Source organism: Equus przewalskii, chromosome 11, assembly GCF_037783145.1.
Source record: "Equus przewalskii isolate Varuska chromosome 11, EquPr2, whole genome shotgun sequence".
Classification (NCBI taxonomy): domain Eukaryota; kingdom Metazoa; phylum Chordata; class Mammalia; order Perissodactyla; family Equidae; genus Equus; species Equus przewalskii.
Window position 1 is genome coordinate 28,404,305 of NC_091841.1, and position 18,862 is coordinate 28,423,166.

At 55.9% G+C, this 18,862-nt stretch overlaps 2 protein-coding genes and 2 long non-coding RNA genes across 7 annotated transcripts; 2 read left to right on the forward strand and 2 right to left on the reverse strand.

Annotated features, from left to right (window-relative positions):
• Nucleotides 1-1,236: 1,236 nt before the first annotated feature.
• Nucleotides 1,237-6,590, reverse strand: TMEM134 (transmembrane protein 134). 3 transcript variants are annotated; one of them, XM_070565616.1, is made up of 8 exons: nt 6,288-6,585; nt 5,277-5,341; nt 4,685-4,774; nt 4,478-4,554; nt 2,170-2,352; nt 2,011-2,055; nt 1,757-1,810; nt 1,237-1,610 (listed from the first exon to the last, which is right to left on the reverse strand). In XM_070565616.1, the coding sequence occupies exons 1-8, from the start codon at nt 6,459-6,461 to the stop codon at nt 1,528-1,530; spliced, it is 771 nt and encodes a 256-aa protein (XP_070421717.1). In that variant the 5' UTR covers nt 6,462-6,585; the 3' UTR covers nt 1,237-1,527. The 3 variants fall into 3 exon arrangements, with proteins under 3 accessions (XP_070421717.1, XP_008532029.1, XP_008532035.1); XM_008533807.2 differs by lacking the exon at nt 2,170-2,352 and having other exon boundaries at nt 6,288-6,590; XM_008533813.2 differs by lacking the exons at nt 2,011-2,055; nt 2,170-2,352.
• On the forward strand, nt 1,709-4,252 carry LOC139074523 (uncharacterized). The gene is made up of 2 exons (XR_011524204.1): nt 1,709-1,834; nt 3,867-4,252. It is a non-coding gene; the product is annotated as an uncharacterized lncRNA (long non-coding RNA).
• Nucleotides 6,591-8,847: 2,257 nt separating the features above from the next.
• On the reverse strand, nt 8,848-12,628 carry LOC139074525 (uncharacterized). The gene is made up of 3 exons (XR_011524206.1): nt 12,492-12,628; nt 11,599-11,705; nt 8,848-10,490 (listed from the first exon to the last, which is right to left on the reverse strand). It is a non-coding gene; the product is annotated as an uncharacterized lncRNA (long non-coding RNA).
• AIP (aryl hydrocarbon receptor interacting protein) lies at nt 12,499-18,480 on the forward strand. 2 transcript variants are annotated; one of them, XM_070565614.1, is made up of 6 exons: nt 12,499-12,812; nt 15,477-15,656; nt 16,787-16,975; nt 17,404-17,580; nt 17,683-17,824; nt 18,166-18,480. In XM_070565614.1, exons 1-6 carry the CDS (start codon nt 12,714-12,716, stop codon nt 18,369-18,371), a joined length of 993 nt encoding a protein of 330 aa, XP_070421715.1. In that variant the 5' UTR covers nt 12,499-12,713; the 3' UTR covers nt 18,372-18,480. The 2 variants fall into 2 exon arrangements, with proteins under 2 accessions (XP_070421715.1, XP_070421716.1); XM_070565615.1 differs by having other exon boundaries at nt 12,579-12,812; nt 17,683-17,816.
• The last annotated feature ends 382 nt before the right edge of the window (nt 18,481-18,862 follow it).

Consider the following 18,862-nt stretch of genomic DNA (forward strand, 5'->3'; position numbering starts at 1 on the left):
GGACTGGAAATGGAAACTGGCCCCTTACCACAGCTAGTTTGAGATTTCGGAGTTCCTGCAGGCAAGTGGTGCCCCCAAAGTGCCTTGACTGAGGGCTGAGGGTGGGAAGTCTGGGTGTTCATTCCTTCAACAAAGCCACAGAAATCTAAAGGCACTGTCCTGGCCGCAGCAGACACAGTTGAGGCCAAGTCCCTTCTTAATGGCACTCAGGTCTTACCAGGGGAGACAGACTGAAAATGCGGAGGTCCATGAACTGGGTCTCCTAAGCCCACACTCATTCAGCCAGCCTCTCCGCTGGCCAGCAAGGGACCACACCAGCTCGGTGCCTGTCTCCTCCCCACTTCCTCCCCAGTGTCATAGAATGTGCTCTGGGCCAAGGAACCCGAGCCCTGGGTTATGTTCCTCTGACCCTGGGTGAGTCAGTCTCTCTGGGCCTTAACTTCCTTATCTGTAAAATGGGGCGGAGGTGGTGAGAGTTACCAAAAATAACCTGTGTTAAATGCTTAGCACACGGCCTGGCGCCTTCTCAGAGTTTGATAAATGGTGGTTATTATGAGTTCGGATTTCAGGGTTCTCAAAGATTCTGTTTCTTGGTGCCTAAGATTCCGAGATGCTCGGACTTTCCAAAATTCTGAGATGATCTGTTTTCAGCGTTCTGTGGTTCTGAGTCTTTGATCACTGAGGCTCTCTGTCATACGGGCCCTGCCGCCCATGTCCTTTGCCCCCTACTTCTCCCAACGCCTGGGCCTGGGAAGTAGGGCAGTGAGGGGAGGGGCCTGGGCTGCTGCCTTGTCATGGCCCACATTCCGAGCCGGCTGTGGCAGCCCAGGGCCCCAGAGCCAGGCCGGAACCAGAATACCAGCCTCCAGGCCCCAGGCCTGCGTCATCTCTGAGTGCCCTTGGCCAGGGCCACCAGGGCAGGTGCCAACACTGCCCCTCCAGGTAGAGACAGGGGCAGGGCTGACTCTGCTAAGGGCTGGGGGAGCAGGGAGGCTGGAACACCCTTCTTCAGGACAGAAGGGCAGAAGAGTTCCAGGCCCAGCTCTGCCCCTAACCAGCATGTGACGTCAGGCAAGTCTTGGTGCATCAGGACTGTCACGTGTACAATGGGGAGATGGGTGGTCCTGGAGGCCCATCAGCCCGGGTCAATCCTTTCTCAGCCTTCGTGGGAGGGGGCTGTTTCCAGGCTGGTGGGCTGGGCAGGGCTGGTGGGAAAGAAAGAGCAATCGTCTCTGCTGGAATTAAGTACCCCTTTTATTAGCACAAACCACCACCAACCCAGCAGCCCCAAGGCCGGAGAATAAGTTAAGGCACAGAGCAGGCGAGGGGCACTTTCCTAGGCCCAGGAGCCCCAAACTTCCTGAGCAAACTCCCAGTGGAGCTAGGGGCTCAAGGGTCCTGAAGGGGCTTTTCCCTTGAGATGAGGGAAACAGCGGGGCGCGGGCCCGAGGAGCGCCCCCTGGGGACGCGAGGAGGCCGCAAAAGCCGCTCGGAGGCGACGCTGGATGCAGGCCGTCCGCCGGCGGCTCACTTCTCGAAGTAGGGCAGATAGAAGAACTGGAAGCCCCGGTGGCCCTTGACGGCGCAGTAGATGAACACCACGTGGTACACTGCGGGGCGGGGCCTGTCAGCGCCGAGGCCCCGCCCAGGGACCGCCCCGGCCCGGCCCCGCCCCCCGCCCCGCATCCGGGCCCCGCCCCCCGCCCCTGCTCCGCCCCGCCCCTCCCGCTGCCCGCTGCCCGCTCCCGGCTCGCACCTCCCGGGACCAACAACAGGAAGCCGGGCACGAAGAAGATGGCGGTGGAGACACCTGCGGGAGGAGGGGAGTGGCCGGGTGAGGGCAGGGAGGCGCCGGGGCGGGGCTGAGGGCGTCCCAGCCCGGCTCCCTCTCCGCGGCAGAAGGGGCCGGGTCCGGCTGTTAAGGTGGGAGAGCTGGCAGGTGTGAGGGCTTGCCAAGGACCCGGGTAGGGGGTGTCAGCGCTGCCTGCCGCGGTAGGAGGGGACGCTCACCTGGCGAAGGGGCCACCTCCAGTCCCACGCCGATCAGGATGAGCACTGCACACAGATGGAGCCGCGAGGGTGAGGGCGGGAGCAGGGGGCAGGGTGCAGGGCGGGGACCTCTACCCGAAACCCCCAAAACGGCTTAGGCCTGAGGAATGGGTCGCCCACCTGAGCTGAAGATCCCCTGAGCAGAGACCCTCCCTGGGGAGCTCACCAAGCTCTGTGTTTTCAGAGCGGGGCAGCTGGCAGGCCCTGGGAAATGTCTGTGAAACGAGAGATTTCTGTCTGCTCCTTGGTGTGGCCTTTGAGTCAACCAACAAACATTATGGAGCACTTGCTGGGTGCCAGGTCCTGGAAATCCCGTGGGGAAAAGCAGATGAGGTCCCTGCCTCACGGCCCTTCCCTAGTGGAGCAACCAACAAGAAACTCCCAGCTGGGGCCGGCCTGGCGGCTTAGCGGTTAAGTGCGCATGTTCCGCTTTGGTGGCCCAGGGTTTGCTGGCCCGGATCCCGGGCGTGGACATGGCACCACTTGGCAAGCCATGCTGTGGTAGGCATCACACATATAAAGTAGAGGAAGATGGGCATGGATGTCAGCTCAGGGCCAGTCTTCCTCAGTAAAAAGAGGACTGGCAGCAGATGTTAGCTCGGGGCTAATCTTACTCAAAAAAAAAAGAGAGAGAACCTCCCAGGTACAATCAGGGTGGTCAGGATATGGTGGGGGAAGATCAGGCAACCTGGGGGATCAGGGAGGGGCTTCTTGGAGGCAGTGGCATCTAAGCTGAGCAGGGGTGGCAGCAGCAAGAGCAGTCAACGTTTAGTCACCATTTACCAGGTGCTGCCAGCCTGGGCTAAGTGTGTTGCATGCAGTGCCTTATTTAACTGTCGCCTTGACCCACTGAGACAGGTGTTACCATCCCCATTTCAGAGATGACTCGAGGTACAGAGGGGAAGTGACTTTTGGTGCATTTGGAAGGGGGAGGCCTTGCCATGGGCATCGCACAGGCAGAGGCAGGGGAGTGTTCCAGATGGAGGGAACAGCCTGGCAAAGGCCCCGAGTCTGGGGGGAACCTGGGGCTTTCTAGGAGCCTCTAGCTTTTGGCAGACTGGGGGGGCAAGAGGCCAGGCTTGAGGAATCTGGCAGGTACCGCAGGCCCAGGGAGGGACGTGGACTTCGGCTGAGGACAGGGGGCACTGGGGAAGGTGAGGAGGTCATGGCTGGAGCAACTTTTCAGACTGAGAGAGAGTGCTGGGTCCCCAGTTGGAGGACGGAATGGGGAGGTGGACCCTGCAGCCAGGGGGGCAGTTCAGCCGGGAGGCTCGAGGGGCCCCCACGGACTGCTGTGTGTGTGCACCCTGCAAAGAGCACCTCAAAAGGGGTGGGCTGGGGGCTAAAACTCACTCCCTGCACCTGGCTCAGGGCCGTGCGCTCGGCCCACTCAGAGGTGGCATCTTTTTCTAATTCCTACAAAGGCCCGTTATGGGCCTACGGTGGTCCCCAAGCCTGGTGATGTCACTAATGTCGGTTTAAATCTCAGCTTGTCTAGTTCCCAGCTGTGAGCAGAGCAAGTCCCTTCCGCTGCCTGAGTCTGTGTCCTTCCTTCCTCACCTGGGGTGGTAGTAATGGTCGCTTTGCTGGGCACTGAGAGAGGATCAAACGAGATAAGGCAGGCGGCCAGTGCGGACACTGGCCAGTGTGCAGGGGGTGTGGGGGCAGTGGAGCTCCCTCCCCTGCACACAGACACCCGGAGCTGAGGCGAGGACCCTGCTCAGCTCTGAGGCCAGGGGACTTCGACCTTCCTGGAGGAGGGAGGGCAGCTGCCACAGCTGGACCCTTCTTATGGCCACTCTTAATCCCCACTGTAGATCTCTTCCGGGGACCGTGACTCCGCAGCCCCATGGAATGACTGTGGGAGTCAGAAAACATCTGGCCATGAGAGCTGCCTGCCTCGGTTTCCCCTCTGAACAATGGGGGTAGGAGAGAGGTCCTCATCAACTCTGACTCTGGAGGAGTGGAAGTGACAGGTGCCCGGCGCATCGGGCTGGCAGGCCACGCAGCATCCCTGGCTCTGAGCACCCGCCCCTACAGGTGGGTTCTGGGTCAGGGCCCGACCTTTCACTTGCTGTGTGACCTCTGCAAGGCAGGGAAGACAAGCCTGCCCCACACCCGGCTCGAAGTAGACACAGAATAAACGGGAGCTGTTACTCTTCTATTCCCTTATAGATTAAACAGGCTAAGAAAAAAAAAAAAAGTGTGGACCACTAACTGGGTTCCATTTTCAACACAGGTGATTTCCTGGCTGTGTGACCAGGAGGCCAGGCCTGCCCCTCAAGGCCTCAGTTTCCTCACCTGTAAAATGGGGCTGGAGGGATAGCAGCCAGCTGCCCCTCAGGATGCTGGGAGGCTCAGAGTGCCCAGGGGGATGGGAGAGTGGACCCCTCTCGGGTGGAGGCCGGGGGCCCTTGGGGGTACTCACCCAGCCCCAGCAGCAGGAGCAGGAAGGAGGCCAGCACTACCCGGCGGTTCTTCTGGATCAAAGGGTGTTGAGTCCAGCTGGCGGCAAGAGAGCAGGACAGGCGTGAAAGAGGTGAGAGGAGCGGGTGGAGGAGGGCTGAGGGGGAATAGCCAGGGCTGCCTGTCCTGGGGCAGGGGCCACAGGTGGCTCAAGCAGGGCAGGTCTCACCTGCAGCAGGCACGGTAGGAGCGCTGCGTGCTGTTGCTGATGGTGCTAAAGGACCACTGGGAGCTGCCGATGGATGTCTGGACGGAATCCCTGTAGGACAGGTGGCCCAGTGAGGGGGCAGAGGGAGGCAAAGAAGGGGGTCCCTTCGGGACAGGAGTCATGATGATGTGGCCGGGGTGTGCAAGGACTAGGGTTGGGTGTTCCTGCAGGACAGGGAGCACTGAGAGGGGATAGGGTGAAGATGAATTCAAGGGCTGGAGCTTTCTGCAGGACTGTGGGTGGAGGAAGCTGGGGATTCGAGCTAAGGACTAATGCAGCACAGGTAACCTGTGGGACGTAGGGGCCAGACCAGGCTGGGAGTATCTGCAAGATAAAGAGCCTGGTGGGGATGGGTGGGTGAGGCTGGCACTGGAGTACGGTGACCCTGCAGGGTGAGGGACCCCATGAGGGGACTAGGGGTCAGGCTAGGAGTCCTTGGAGGACAGGATGTGAGAGAGCTGAGTGAGGTGAATTTAGGACTGGGCAGGGCCCTGGGGACAGGAGTCAGAGGCATGCAGCTGGGGTACAGGGTGGGTCCCCACCTGGCCCTGACCTGGTGCTGACTCCTCCATCTGGCTCCGAAGAGGGCTGGGCTCCATCCTCATCATTCTCCAGGTTCTGTTTCAGAACACAGGGCTCAGAGGGGCTGTGGGCTCAGGCCCCTCCTCACTCCCCTGTTGGGCCAGGAGGGAGGAGGAAGGTAGGCCTAGACAGCTGTTGACCTGGCCGCTTGACAGCTGTGCACCTGGCCCTCCGCCCTCCCCGCAGAACGGGTTTGATGATTCACAGAAACCGAAACCCAGGTAGGAGGTAGGTGCTAGGGACTTTGGGGGGCAGGGGCCAGCAGGGGCAGGTTGAGGCTCCCAGCATGGGTCCCCGGGCCAGGAGATCCCTCAAGTTTGGGTGTCAGGGTAGGGCTATCAGGATGGTATTTCAGGGGCCCAGGAAGGAGGCTCTGGATTTGGGGTGCCAGGAAAGGGCAGGCCCAGGATTTGTAGGTTTAGAGCCCAGAAATCTGGTCCAGGTCTTCAAGAAGAGGATCCTAGAGTTGGTGGAGGTCCTCCGGGTAAATCGGGGTTTCCAGTTTAGTGGGAGTCAAGGGTGGGCAAGGTCTCATGTGAGGGGGTCCTCCAGCTTTGAGGGGAAAGGTAGCGTGGGGACTTCCAGAACTGAAGAGGGGTGCAGGGTCCCGTTAGATCATCTGGCCTGGGCTTCAGGGGGCTGCCCCTGAGTACAGGCAAGGTCCGGTTCAGGTACAAAAGAGCTCCCCAGCCCAGCGGTGGGAACGGGGGAGGGTCGGTACCCAGCATGGACGGAGACTCCAGATGGGATCTCCAGCTAGGGGTGGGGGGCGAGTTCCCGGTCCGGGCTCTGGGCTCTCCAGTGGTGGCTGGCGACCGAAATCAGAGCTGAGAGGGTCTGGGCAGGGCTCTGGATCAGGGGCCACGTCAGCGGGGCGGTCGCCCGCTCCTGCTGGGGTCTCTAAGCAGAGTCTCCGAGTTGGGGTTCTCCGGGCCCCGGCCTGTGGTCCCGCCCAGGGGGTGAGGTGGGCCGGGCCGTTCACCTGGTAGCGCAGCCGGGACTGCTTGTCCTCCTCGGCCACCTCGAACCGGGCCCGGCGCTCGAAGTGCAGCGGCCCGAAGCGGGTGACGCCGCTGGACTCGGGCCCGGGACCCGCGTCCTCCAGAGACAGCTCGAAGGCGTCATCGATGCTGAACTGGGGCCGGGCGGCGCTCATGGCCCGGGCCGGCTCAAGAGCCCTGCGCCGCCGCCATCCGCGCCGCCTGCCCCGCGTCGCCGCGGCCCCGCCCCCGCGCCGTCGTCCAGGGAGCCCGACGGCCCGGCGTCCAGGCCGAGGCCCCGCCCCCACGCGCAGGCCCCGCCCCTCGCCGCCGTCTAGGGGGCCAGGCGTCCCGGCCGAGGCCCCGCCCCCCGCGAAGGCCCCCGCCCCCGCATGCCCCTAGCAGGCCCTCGCTGCCGAGCGCAGAGCGGACTCGTGGGCGGGGCCTCCTCTCGTCCGAACGGCGCCGGGCCCGCGGTGCCGCCTAGCGGCAGCTTCCGCAAACAACAGCAGGTGCCGCTCTCGGACGCAATTCCTAGGTCTGTACCAAGGGCTTGAAGAGGCTGCGCCAGCCTCCCAAACCCGAGATGGAGCCTTCTGCGTCCCAGCCGGTTCTTCGAGTACCAAGGAGACTCCTGGGAACTGACTGTTCCCCACCCTTATTCACCACGGCCCTGCACGGGAGGGATATTCTTGCCACCTTGCAGATGTGGAAACTGAGGCTCAGAGACCTTATGTGTGGCTTCCACTCCCCTCCCATCCGGTCTCCACGCAACAGCCAAAGTGACCTTTTAAGCCATATCTGATCCTTTGTGTGTTATTCTTAAATAAAACGTTTTTCTTTAAGTACCCTGCTAACTCACTCCTCTGCTTAAAACCGTCCCTTGGTTTTCCACTGTGATTAGAATAAAATCTGAACTCGACTCTGAATGCTCTGGTCCCTGCCCATCTCTCCTAATCTCAAGTCCACCTCTGCCCCTGTGTCACCCCACTCGGCCACACGGGCCAAGCTCATGCCCACTTCAGTACGTGCTGTTCCCTGTGCCTGGAAAGCACTTAACCTTGCTCTTCCACGGCTAGATCCTTTCATCATCCGAGTCCCTGCTCAAATGTCACCTCTTAGAGAAGCCATCCCTGACTAAGCAATCTAAAGTCAGTTTCACACCACATAGCACTTAACCTGAAATTATCTCATTTTACGCCATTTTATTCACCACAGTGTCTACAGGGCCCGGAACCGTGTTTGGCACTAAACAGATGCTCAATATTTGCGGAAGAAATGAACGAGTGCTTTGCCAAAATCCCAAATGCTTGCCCTCGGTAGAAATAGGATTTGAACCCAGGTCCACCTAGCTCCAGGGGTGGTCATCCTCCTCCACCCACCCACCCCCACTTCATTTTATGCCCTCGTATACAGAGTTGAGTCACTCCTAGTCTCCGTTTGTGCCACAGCATCACTGTGAACAAGCCCTCTCTCCAGTTCTGTTCCTTGCTTTTCCCGCCTTCTCTCCCCATCTTCCCTCCTCTCCCCTTGCTTTTGCAGGGCCCCACGTCAGTGTGCTCAGTCAGTGTCCTTGAATCCTGCCTGGCCCTCCACTGCACCTGGCATTGGCTCAAGGTGGATGTTTGCAATTTACAAACGTGGTGTCACGTATAAAACTCTGTTGTTTACATTTTTCCACTCAACACTAATGTTTTCCACATGCACGTCATTTATTGCTTCTACCAGTTGTACGTGGTAACTGTGTTGGGCATCCAGGATTTTTATTATCTACCACCCCCACTCAGGGATGCACACTTAGCTTGGCCTCAGTGCCCCGTCACACACATCACAGCTGTGAACATCTTCACACTGTCCCTTTACGGACTGTGGGAGAATTCTTCTTGGAGTAGGACTTCCAGGCCATAGGGTACATGCACCCTTGACATCACAGAGTGCCACGGCTGCTCTTCTGCGTGGCTATATGAATTTACACGTCCACCACGAAGGCTCCGGTTTTCCTTAGTACCGGTATTCCAGATTTCTAATGCTTTGCCAATCTGATTCATCTAAAGTGGTGCCTCACTTTTATCTGGGTTCTCTGACCACTGAAGACTTCAGGCAGCTCTCCATGCACTTGTCAGTCATGGAGGTTCCATCTTCTGTGAATTGTCTCTTCATATCCTTTGTCCATTTCTTCTATTGGGTCCTGTCTCTGATTTGCACGTCTGTATGTATCTAAGTACTCCTCCCTTGCTGGGTTCTGATGTTGTCCATATCTCCCTCCTGTCTGTCTTTGTCTCTCGACTTTGTGTGAAAGAACAATCCTCATTTTTATATAGTCAGATCCATCAGATTTGCGCTCTGAGTCTTCCCGGAAGTGTTTCCTCACCTCCAGGTTACAGAGATATTCTCCAACATCTTATTCTATTGACCTGATAGATTTACATTCTAGAAAAGTGTTGTAACAATATGGTTCACTGCCTCTGAAGCCCAGCTGCCTGCACTGGAACCCCAGCTCTTCTCCTTCCCGGCTCTGGGACTGCCCTTGGGTGAGACATTTAAAGGGACACCAAAAAACTCAGTAAGCAACATAAATAATATTTTAATGCATTATTTTAAAAAAATCAAATTTAAGGCAAAAACCCATGATGAACAAAATATCAAAATTTTAAGACAGGATTCGATCTTGCATGACTCCCCTCACTCGCCTCGCCCTAGTCCTGGTCTTGCCTTGAGCAAGTTACAAAAACCTCTCTGTGCCTCAGTTTCCTTGTTTGTCAGATGGAGGTAATAACAGTGTTTCCTTCATGGCATCAGTTTAGGACTCAGTGAGTTAATACACAGTAAGGAGCAGAGCACAGTGCCTGGCGTGTAGAAACACTCGATTGGTGTCAGGTATGATTACAGCTCATACTGGGATCCTGAACCCTGTGGATTCTATATTTGAACGTGTGCAAGAAGGGATCCAGATTTATGTCAACGTAGAGTGGGCCAGTTCTCCCCGTACCACCTGCCAAAAAATCAGTTCTGTCTCCCTCTGAACTCTGGGACTATTTGTGTCATATATCAAGCATATAGTTGTTAACATACATATCTATTTTGAGCTCTTTTTGGTTTCTTTGGCCTGCTTGACTAATTCTCAAGCAACATCATACGCTTTTCACGACAATGGTTTGCAGCGTGGTCTAACATGGCAGGTCAACTCCCCTCCTTTGGTCATCTTTTTCAAACTTGACCTAGCTTTTCATGGATCTTTATTCTTCTATACAAATATTACAAAAATGTTTTCCAAGTTCTTCAAAAAGCCTCTCAATTTTCACTGGAATTTCATTGAATTTCTAGACTAATTTCAGGAGAAATCAGAGCTTTAAATGTGAAGTTGTTCAATTCATTTACAAGGTATGTCACGTCAGTTATTCACATCTTCTTCCATGGCCTTAAAAGTTTTTTTTTCTCCAAAAAGTTCCAGGCTGTGTTTTTATTTCCTAAATACGTTCTGAGTTTATTGCTGTTGTAAATGGTACCTTATTTTCTATTATATTTTTGAGTGGATTATTGACAGTGTGAAGAATGTTGTTAATCTTTGGTAGTTTATTTTATAGCCCTGTAACATTGCTGAACTCTCTAATTTAATATTGTCTGTTTGTAGATTCTGTTGGATTTTCTGTGTAGACAGAATCACTCTCATTTCTCTTTCTTGGTTTATTGCTTTGGCCAGGACTTCTAATCCAGTGCTAAAGAGCATCATTGACAGAGAGCATTCCTTGCCTCGTTCCTGATCCTGAAGGGAATATGAATACTTATTCCACCTGACTTAATCGCAGATAGCTTTTATCCACCTGAGAATGTTCCTTTTCTGCCCTGTGAGTTTTTACCCATAAATAGTCATAGAACTTCACCCAGTGCTTTTTCTGCATACTTTGAGATAACGGTATGAGTTTTCTCCTTCAGTTCACTGACGTGATGAATTGCAATAGTAGACATTTCTAATATTAAACTATTCTTACATTCTGGGATGAGCCCTACTTGATCTTGATGCTTTTCTTTTTTTTTTTTTGACAAATTTAAAATTTTTAATTGTGATAAAATACACATAACACAAAATTTACCATCTTAATGGATTAAAGAACAAGACCCAACAACATGCTGCCTCCAGGAAACACATCTCAGCTTCAATGACAAACACAGGCTCAGAGTGAAGGGGTGGAAGACGATACTCCAAGCTAATGGCAAACGAAAAAAAGCAGGTGTCACAATACTCATATCAGACAAAGTAGACTTCAAGATAAGACAGGTAAAGAGAGACAAAGAGGGGCAGTATATAATGATCAAAGGGACACTCCATCAAGAAGAAATAACACGTATAAATATCTATGCACCCAACACAGGAGCACCAAAGTTCATAAAGCAACTATTAATGAACCTAAAAGACGATATTAAGAATAACACAATAATAGTAGGGGACCTCAACACTACACTCACATGAATGGATAGATCATCCAGACAGAAGATCAACAGGGAAACAGTGGAATTAAATGAAAAGCTAAACTAGCTGGACCTAATAGACAAATATAGAAGAATCCATCCAAAAACAGCAGAATACACATCCTTCCCAAGTGTGCATGGAACATTCTCAAGGATAGACCATATGCTGGGAAACAAGGCAAGCCTTGATAAATTTAAGAAAATTGAAATAATAACAAGCATCTTTTCCGATCACAATGCTACAAAGTTAGAAATTAATTACAAGAAAAAAGCTAAGAAAGGGAATATGAACAAAAACATGGACAAAGAAAACAGTTCAGTGGCTACCAGGGGAAGGGGGTGGGGGAAGGGTGCAGGGGGTGAAGGGGAGCACTTATGTGGTGACAGACAAGAAATAATGTACAACTGAAATCTCACATTGATGTAAACTATTATGAACTCAATTAAAAAAATTTGCCATCTTAAACATTTTTAAATACACAGTTCAGTAAAGTATATTCACGTTGCTGTACAGCTAATCTCCAGGACTTATTTATCTTGCAAAACTCAAACTCTATGCTCATTAAACCACTACTCTTCATTTCCCCCTCCCCCCAGCCAACCACCATTCAACTTTGTCTCTATGAATTTGACTACTCTAGGGACCTCGGATAAATGGAATCATCTTTTTGTGAACGACATTCATTTGGCACAGTTGCATTTTTATATACACTAGTGGATTAACTTAACATTAGCTTAATATTTCATTTAGGATTTTTCATATCTATATTAATAAAATGGGAGTTTCCTTGTCTTGCGTTACGGGATACTTATCTGGTTCAGGAATCAAGATTAAACTAGCCTCACAAAATATGTTGGTCATCTTCCTCTTTTTCCATTTTCTGGAACAATCGAAGATACAGACGACTTGTTGCTTCCAAATTTGGCAGAACTTGCCTGTAAAACTTCCTGTGCTGGTAAAAAACAAAATCGAAAAACAAGCAAACAAAGCATGTTCCCCTTTCACCTCGGAGGTCGCACCACTCCCCGGGGACTTCTTGTGGGAAACTGACCAGCGTGAACATCTGATGCACTTCGCACCTGGGTCACAGGGGACGGACAATAACCCTTCGCAGTGGGAGCATGGGTTGAAGACAGTGCGCAGGGCCCACGACACTCCCCTTACTCAGTCCCCAAACCTCGGAAGTGGGAGCAGAGGACTCTTACAGCGATTGTTCCAGGGGCGGAGAGAAACGTTGTCTTAGCCCCCCTCCTCTATCATTCATGCGTTCCCTAATATTTACTGGGCACCATTATACGCGGGACACTGTGGATTCAGTGGTGACGACACACCCACCCCCGACCCCACAAGCGAGGGAATGTCTCTCGGGAAGCTTACGATTCCCACAAGGATCCGAAAACCCTCCTTCCCCTCTCTCTTACTCCTGGTTTTATCTTTTATTTTTTTGAAAGAGAAAAATCCAGGATGTAAAAGTCACCACTATGGTGCTAGAGACACAAAAAGAAAAGAAAAGGCCAGAAGGGAATACCCGAAAGTAGTAGTTTTAGGGGGTGGGCTTACGGATGGGGTCCCCCTATTCGCCTAACCCTGTAACGCTGTCACACTACTGCTACAACTTTAAAGGGAGTGGCACCCGGCCACGTGGGAGGGCCGCGGTTCAAACCCGTTCCGTGACGCATCCGCTAGGGACGCCCCGCCCCGGCCCCGGCCCCGCCCCTCGGACGGGCCCGGTCCTCACCCAGACAGCCTCAGGCCCCGCCCCCTGCCGGACCCGCGCGCTCAGCCGCGGCGCAGAGAACCAATCACCGTCCGACCCCACGCTCAGTCCCTTTTTGGCGTCTGCCCTCAGCCAAAATGGCGCCATCTCGGAAGTCCCCGAAGCTCTAGAAGCTGCCGAAGCGGGTCCGGAAGCTGCCGAGCGAGTCCGGAAGTTGCCGAAAGAGAGCAGCGGGGAAGGAGGATGGCGGATATCATCGCAAGACTCCGGGAGGACGGGATCCAAAAGCGGGTGATACAGGAGGGCCGAGGAGAGCTCCCCGACTTTCAGGATGGAACCAAGGTTCGTGTCTAGCCCCCTCCCCTTCACCCATGTGCGGCGCGGTGCGCATGCGAGGCGGGAGGAGGCCTTAGGCGAGAGGTTGCGCATGCCCAGATAGCAGCGGTCGGTGACCCTACCACTCGCACGCGGAGCTCGACGCTGATTAGTCTGAATTTAAGGGGTGAATTCGGACGTGTCCGCCCCGCCCCCTGGCTTGGCCGTGTGGCCCCATTGGTCGGAGAGGCCGTCAGTCATCTCTAGCGGGTTGCGGGGCTTTGGCCTGTGTGCTGCTGCAGACCCCATACTGGAGGAGACCCCGAGCTGGAAACCCGGGACCTGGAAGGGGCCCCCGGGACTGGGGAGGGACCCTGAGGCCTCTGGGTTGCAAGATTTAAGATCTTTTATAGATGGAAGGGCCTTCTGAAAACACTTAGACCAGCTCCCGTCGTTTAGATGGGAAAACTGAGGCCCCGGGGAAGTGCAACCCCAGAGAACGGGCCCAGAGGTCGGATCTGCTTGACTGGAACCCTTTGGCAGCTTACTGACGCCTGTACGTCGCTTCGTTCGGGCCAGATAAGGGCTGGGAAGTACAGAGCCTGCCATCTTCTTCCTTTGTACATCCAGGCCCCCAGCTCCGGCCTTTCCGACCCCCTCCCCTGAACAACCTAAATCTCCAGACTTCCCTGCTTGTGCTCATGCCGTTCCCTCTTCCTGGAGCCTTTCCCAGATGCCGCTTGTCTGTAGAGTAAGGAGCTTCCCAGAGGCAGCCCCTGTGCCCGCAGAGCAGTCACGCAGAACATGCATACTGAACAAATGAGTAGAGATCCTGGCCCATACTAGGGACACCAAAAGTAAGAGCTACTGTGAATGAGCGCATGCTCCCTGACCAGGCCTGTGCCAAGCTCATGCTTCCTGACCAGGTCTGTGCCAAGGTCATGCTTCCTGACCAGCCCTGTGCCAAGGTCGGGCAAATAAAGATCCCAGCCTGGCCCAGTGTGAGGGCTCTGACAGCAGAGGGGAGCTGTGTGGCTCTAGTGCGCATTGTATTAAGATGGATCCTTTCTGAGTCAGGAGAAGGTGTGGGTGTGGGCGTATGCCCCCATGGGCTGGGGAGTTGGTGACCTTGAAGAAGGTCCTGGAAGGGAGATCCTGGCTGGAACAGACACCAGAAAGAGGGAACATGTGAAGATGGTGAAGACCTGTGAACGATGGTACTGAGAGAATGGGGCTAGGCAAGATTAAATAACCAATCACCAGTGTTGAGTGAGTGCTCGCTCCGTGCTTCACACGTTTATGTCCTTCCGTTCTCACACTGTGGGATGGGTACTCTTGTTGATTCCATTTTACTGATATGGAAACCCAGTTCAGAGAAGTCGTGCGGTGTCGTGGTGAAGTGTGGGCTCCTCTAACCATATCCTGTCAAGGGTTCCGTCTTCAGACCTCTTCTCTCTGCACACACTCACAGATGATCTTATCCAGTCTCCTCTCTTTAAAAAAACCACTCCGTGCCCGGACTACTCGCAAATGTCATCTCGAGCCTTTACCTCTCCCGTAAACTGGACATCCAGCTCCTACTCACCATCTCTCCCTGGATGTCTGCTTGGCAACTCACACTTCACCTGCTCCCCTCCAGCCTTCCCCATCTCAGTTAAGGGCACCTCCAGCCTTCTGACTGCTCAGGCCCAAAGCCGCCAAGACTTCAGGGCTCCGTTCTCTCACGTCCCGCAGCAAATCCTCAGAATACACCCAGGATCCGACCACTCCTCATCACTCTACCATTGCCACTGTGGTCCCGGCCGCCATCGTCTCTCCCCTGGGGTCCTGCAGTCACCTCCTTCCTACCTCGCCTTCCTGCTTCTGCCCCCGTCCTTCTACAACCTGTTCTCACCGCAGCAGCAGAACCCACATCAGATTGTGGCCCCCCGCTGCTGGGAACCACCCAGTGGCTTCCATCTCAGAGCAAAACCCGACTTCCTCACCACGGCTGACAGGCCCTGTGGCCTGTGAGCCCGGTGACCTGGTGGTGCAGCCTTCCCTCTCATTCTTCTGCTTCTGCCACGCTGGCCTCGCTGCTTCTTGGACGCACCTCACACTGCCCCACTGCAAGGCTTTTGCAGCTCTGTTCTTTTGGGCCTAGAAAGTTCCCACCCCAGTCTATGCCTGGTATGCTTCTCTCTTAGTCCCTTCAGATCTCTGCTCAAATGCTGCCTCCTCAGAGAGCCCCCCCGCCCCCCTAAACTCATCCTGCCTTACCTGCTGCATCTTGTTTTCTGATCCATTGCACTTAGCTCCCCCTTACATAGCACAGTGTTGTTTGAGGCCTCTTTCTTCTAGAAGTTCCATGTGAGCCCCATGGGGGCAGGGCCTTGGGTCTACTTTGCTCACTGCTGTGTCCTGGTGCCTAGCCCAGAGCTCAGGTACACAGTGGGTGCTCAGTAAAGATCTGTCAAAAGAATGATGGGAGCCAGAATGCTTGGCCTCTCACCCCAGCCTGTCCACCCACTAGCCATGTGACTTGGGCGCCTTACTTGCCTCTCTGTGACTTAGTTTCCTCGGCTGGGTGGTGCAGTGAAGCCAGGTATAAGGTCAGGTGGTGACCCCTGATGAGCTCTGTCCCTTGTGCCGTTGGCAGGCTGGGGGCTGGGGAGGGTTTGTGCCCTTGCCTGATCTGCCTGTGGCCCGCAGGCCACGTTCCACTACCGGACCCTGCACAGTGACAAGGAGGGCGCCGTGCTGGACGACAGCCGGGTGCGTGGCAAGCCCATGGAGCTCATCATCGGGAAGAAGTTCAAGCTGCCCGTGTGGGAGACCATTGTGTGCACCATGCGCGAGGGGGAGATCGCCCAGTTCTGCTGCGACGTCAAGGTATCCTGGCCTCTCTTCTGCCTTCTCCTCTCTGTTAGCCAGGTTGCAGCCAGGGGACTGGTTCCCAAATGCAAATGACCTGTACAGCTCCTTGCTTCAGACCTCTCTGGCTTCTGGCCGCCGTCAGGCTTGAGTGTAAGCTACAGCTGCTCACCTAGCCCTGTAGGGTCTCGCCCTGCCAGTTTCCCTCTCCCACTCACCTCCTTGCCTTTCCTTTCCATCCCCTTCTTGGCCAAGATCCTCCCTCATTCAATGCGAATTCCTGGGTCACCACCCCCAGGCAGCCCTCCTTGATGGCTGGTGGTTGGCTTGAGCTCTTCCTCTGAGTCCTCCAACCCCTCATGCCCTGCATGGCCAGGATCTGGTTCTCTGCCTGGGTCTGAGCTACTGCAGGGTGGGGATCGGGCCTGTTTACCTGTAGCTTCAAGTTGCCCACTGTGGGGCCACCCAGAGCCGAGACTCAGGAGCATCTGCTGGCTGGCTGGACGTTAGCCCAGCAGTCCACCCCGTGTGGATGACAGGGGCCGTGAGAGGAGCTGGTTAGACTGAGGCGGGGGGTAGTCTGGCGCCCACCATCTCAGCAGCCATTCCTAATGATAGGTCAGAGGCCAGGTCCCCTACTTCCAAGGGTTTTGAAGTTGCTGCCCTGGGCCCAGCTCTGAGATAGGCCATGAATCGGGTAGGGATGGGGCAGGATAGAAGGAACAGACGCTGGGAACAGAATGCGGAGGGACCCCAGTAATGGTGAGGAGTCTAGCCTGGGGGCTGCACCCCTGTGGGGAGGAGGAGGCAGAGGTAAGAATTCCACCGGGCTTGTAAGGACAAGAGAGACAGCTTGATGGTGGGAGTATGTTTGTGTGGGGGGTCAGAGGGGTAGGTGCTTGGCTTGGTTTGGTGGCCAGACAGTGTGGCAGGAGCTGGGGGCTTCACCGGGAGAGACGGCTGGGAGGCCGGAGGTATCCCGAGGGAAAAGCCTTCCTACGTTTCAACAGAGTGGGGCCCTGAACCAGCTGCTGTCCCTCTCTGGGCCTCAGTGTCCTTTCTCAGATGGTGATGGGGCAGGGGGCTGGGCCCGGTCACCAGCCAGCCCACACTGACAGAACCCTTGGTGCCCACTTGCCCTCCTGCAGCATGTGGTCCTGTATCCACTGGTGGCCAAGAGTCTACGCAACATCGCGGCCGGCAAGGACCCCCTGGAGGGCCAGCGGCACTGCTGTGGCATCGCCCAGATGCATGAGCATAGTTCCCTGGGTCATGCTGACCTGGATGCCCTGCAGCAGAACCCCCAGCCGCTCATCTTCGACATCGAGATGCTGAAGGTGAGGAGCCCCCAGGCCCCAGGCGCCTCGCCAGACCACCACTGCCCAGCCTCAGAGTGAGCGCCAGCCCTGCCTGCGCACCCAGGGCTGGATGGACTGTTGGGGGTTGGGGCAGGGCAGGTACAACACCTGTGTGGGACCCCTGACAGTCCCCATGGGTCCCCCTCCTGGGGCCCCTCCTCTTCTGGGTATCTTCGAGGGCTGGGATTTTCAGTGTCTCGTTCAGGGCTCTGTTCTTAGAACCTGGCACAGTGCTGGGCACGTAGACGCTCACAAACATTTGTCAAACCGTCAGTGAATGAGCAAGTGATTCTGCTTCTGGAAGCCAATGTCCGGAGGCCTGCCAGCCCCGAGGCTGGGCATGTCTGTGGCTAGAGAAGCTGTGGTGCCCCCGGGGCCTCACCCTGACTTGGCCCACACCCCGGCAGGTGGAGAGCCCTGGCACGTACCAGCAGGACCCGTGGGCAATGACGGATGCCGAGAAGGCAAAGGCGGTGCCGGTCATCCACCAGGAGGGCAACCGCTTGTACCGCGAGGGCCACGTGAAGGAGGCCGCCGCCAAGTACTACGACGCCATCGCCTGCCTCAAGAACCTGCAGATGAAGGTGCTGGCTGGAGGCTGCGGCGGGTGGGCGCAGGGGGCGAAGTGGAGCCGTGGGGCCCAGGTCTCAGCATCTTTCCCCCTCTCCCTGCCCCTGTGCCCTCAGGAACAGCCTGGGTCCCCTGACTGGATCCAGCTGGACCAGCAGATCACACCGCTGCTGCTCAACTACTGTCAGTGCAAGCTGGTGGCCCAGGAGTATTACGAAGTGCTGGACCACTGCTCCTCCATTCTCAACAAGTATGATGGTGAGTGCTGGGCGCTGGGCTGCCGGGGTGGGCCGGCAGGCAGTCAGGCGAGCGGCCTTCTCATCCCTGTCACCACTGGGCACTGGGGCGCAAGACCGAGCCTTTGACGTCACCCCCATTCTGAGCTCCCACAGGAGCCCAACCAAATGTCCCCACCCAGGCAGGGCCAGGGGCCCTGTTGTGCCAGTGAGGTATGAATGGGGTTTGGGGTGGAGTTGGCATCCTCAGGTCGGGAGGGCTCTGTCCCATGATGGGCCTAGTGTCTCAGGAGATGGGCTGGGCAGCTAGCTGGTTCCCCCCTGATGCCCTTGTGGGCCTCTGCCCACCGGTATCCCCTGCAGACAACGTCAAGGCCTACTTCAAGAGGGGCAAGGCGCACGCAGCCGTGTGGAATGCCCAGGAGGCCCAGGCTGACTTTGCCAAGGTGCTGGAGCTGGACCCCGCCCTGGCGCCTGTTGTGAGCCGGGAGCTGCGGGCCCTGGAGGCACGGATCCGGCAGAAGGACGAAGAGGACAAGGCTCGCTTCCGGGGCATCTTCTCCCACTGACAGGGCCACCCAGCCTTGCCCACCCTGCCAAGCCCACTGCTGCCACTGCCAGCCCGGCTGCCCCCGCTCTATCATGCTTCTCTGTATATAAAGGCCTTATTTATCTCTCTTCGGGTCTGCCGAGCTGATCCACTGGGAGAGTTGGGGTCCTCACCTGGCATTTCCTGGTACTTGGGTGGCCCTGGGAGGCAAAGGATAAGGGTTTTATTTCCAGCTCCCTATAGCCAGCTCCGAGACCTCTCTGGGCCTCAGTGTCCCTGACAGAAAGTGAGGAGGATGATCTCTGTCACAAAGGAAATGTCCTTTGCTGGCAGGGCTGGGGTACCCGGGAGCCTTCAGTCTTAGGGAGAGACAAAGCAGGCGCAAGCCCAGAGGCTTGGTGCCCGAGTGAGGTGGTCTCGCAGTGCAGCCCTCCCCCCAGCCTCTGGTCCCATGGTCCCCTGGCCTCAGCTTCTGGCTGCAGAGGTTCTGGCGAGAAGCCAAGTCTGGGT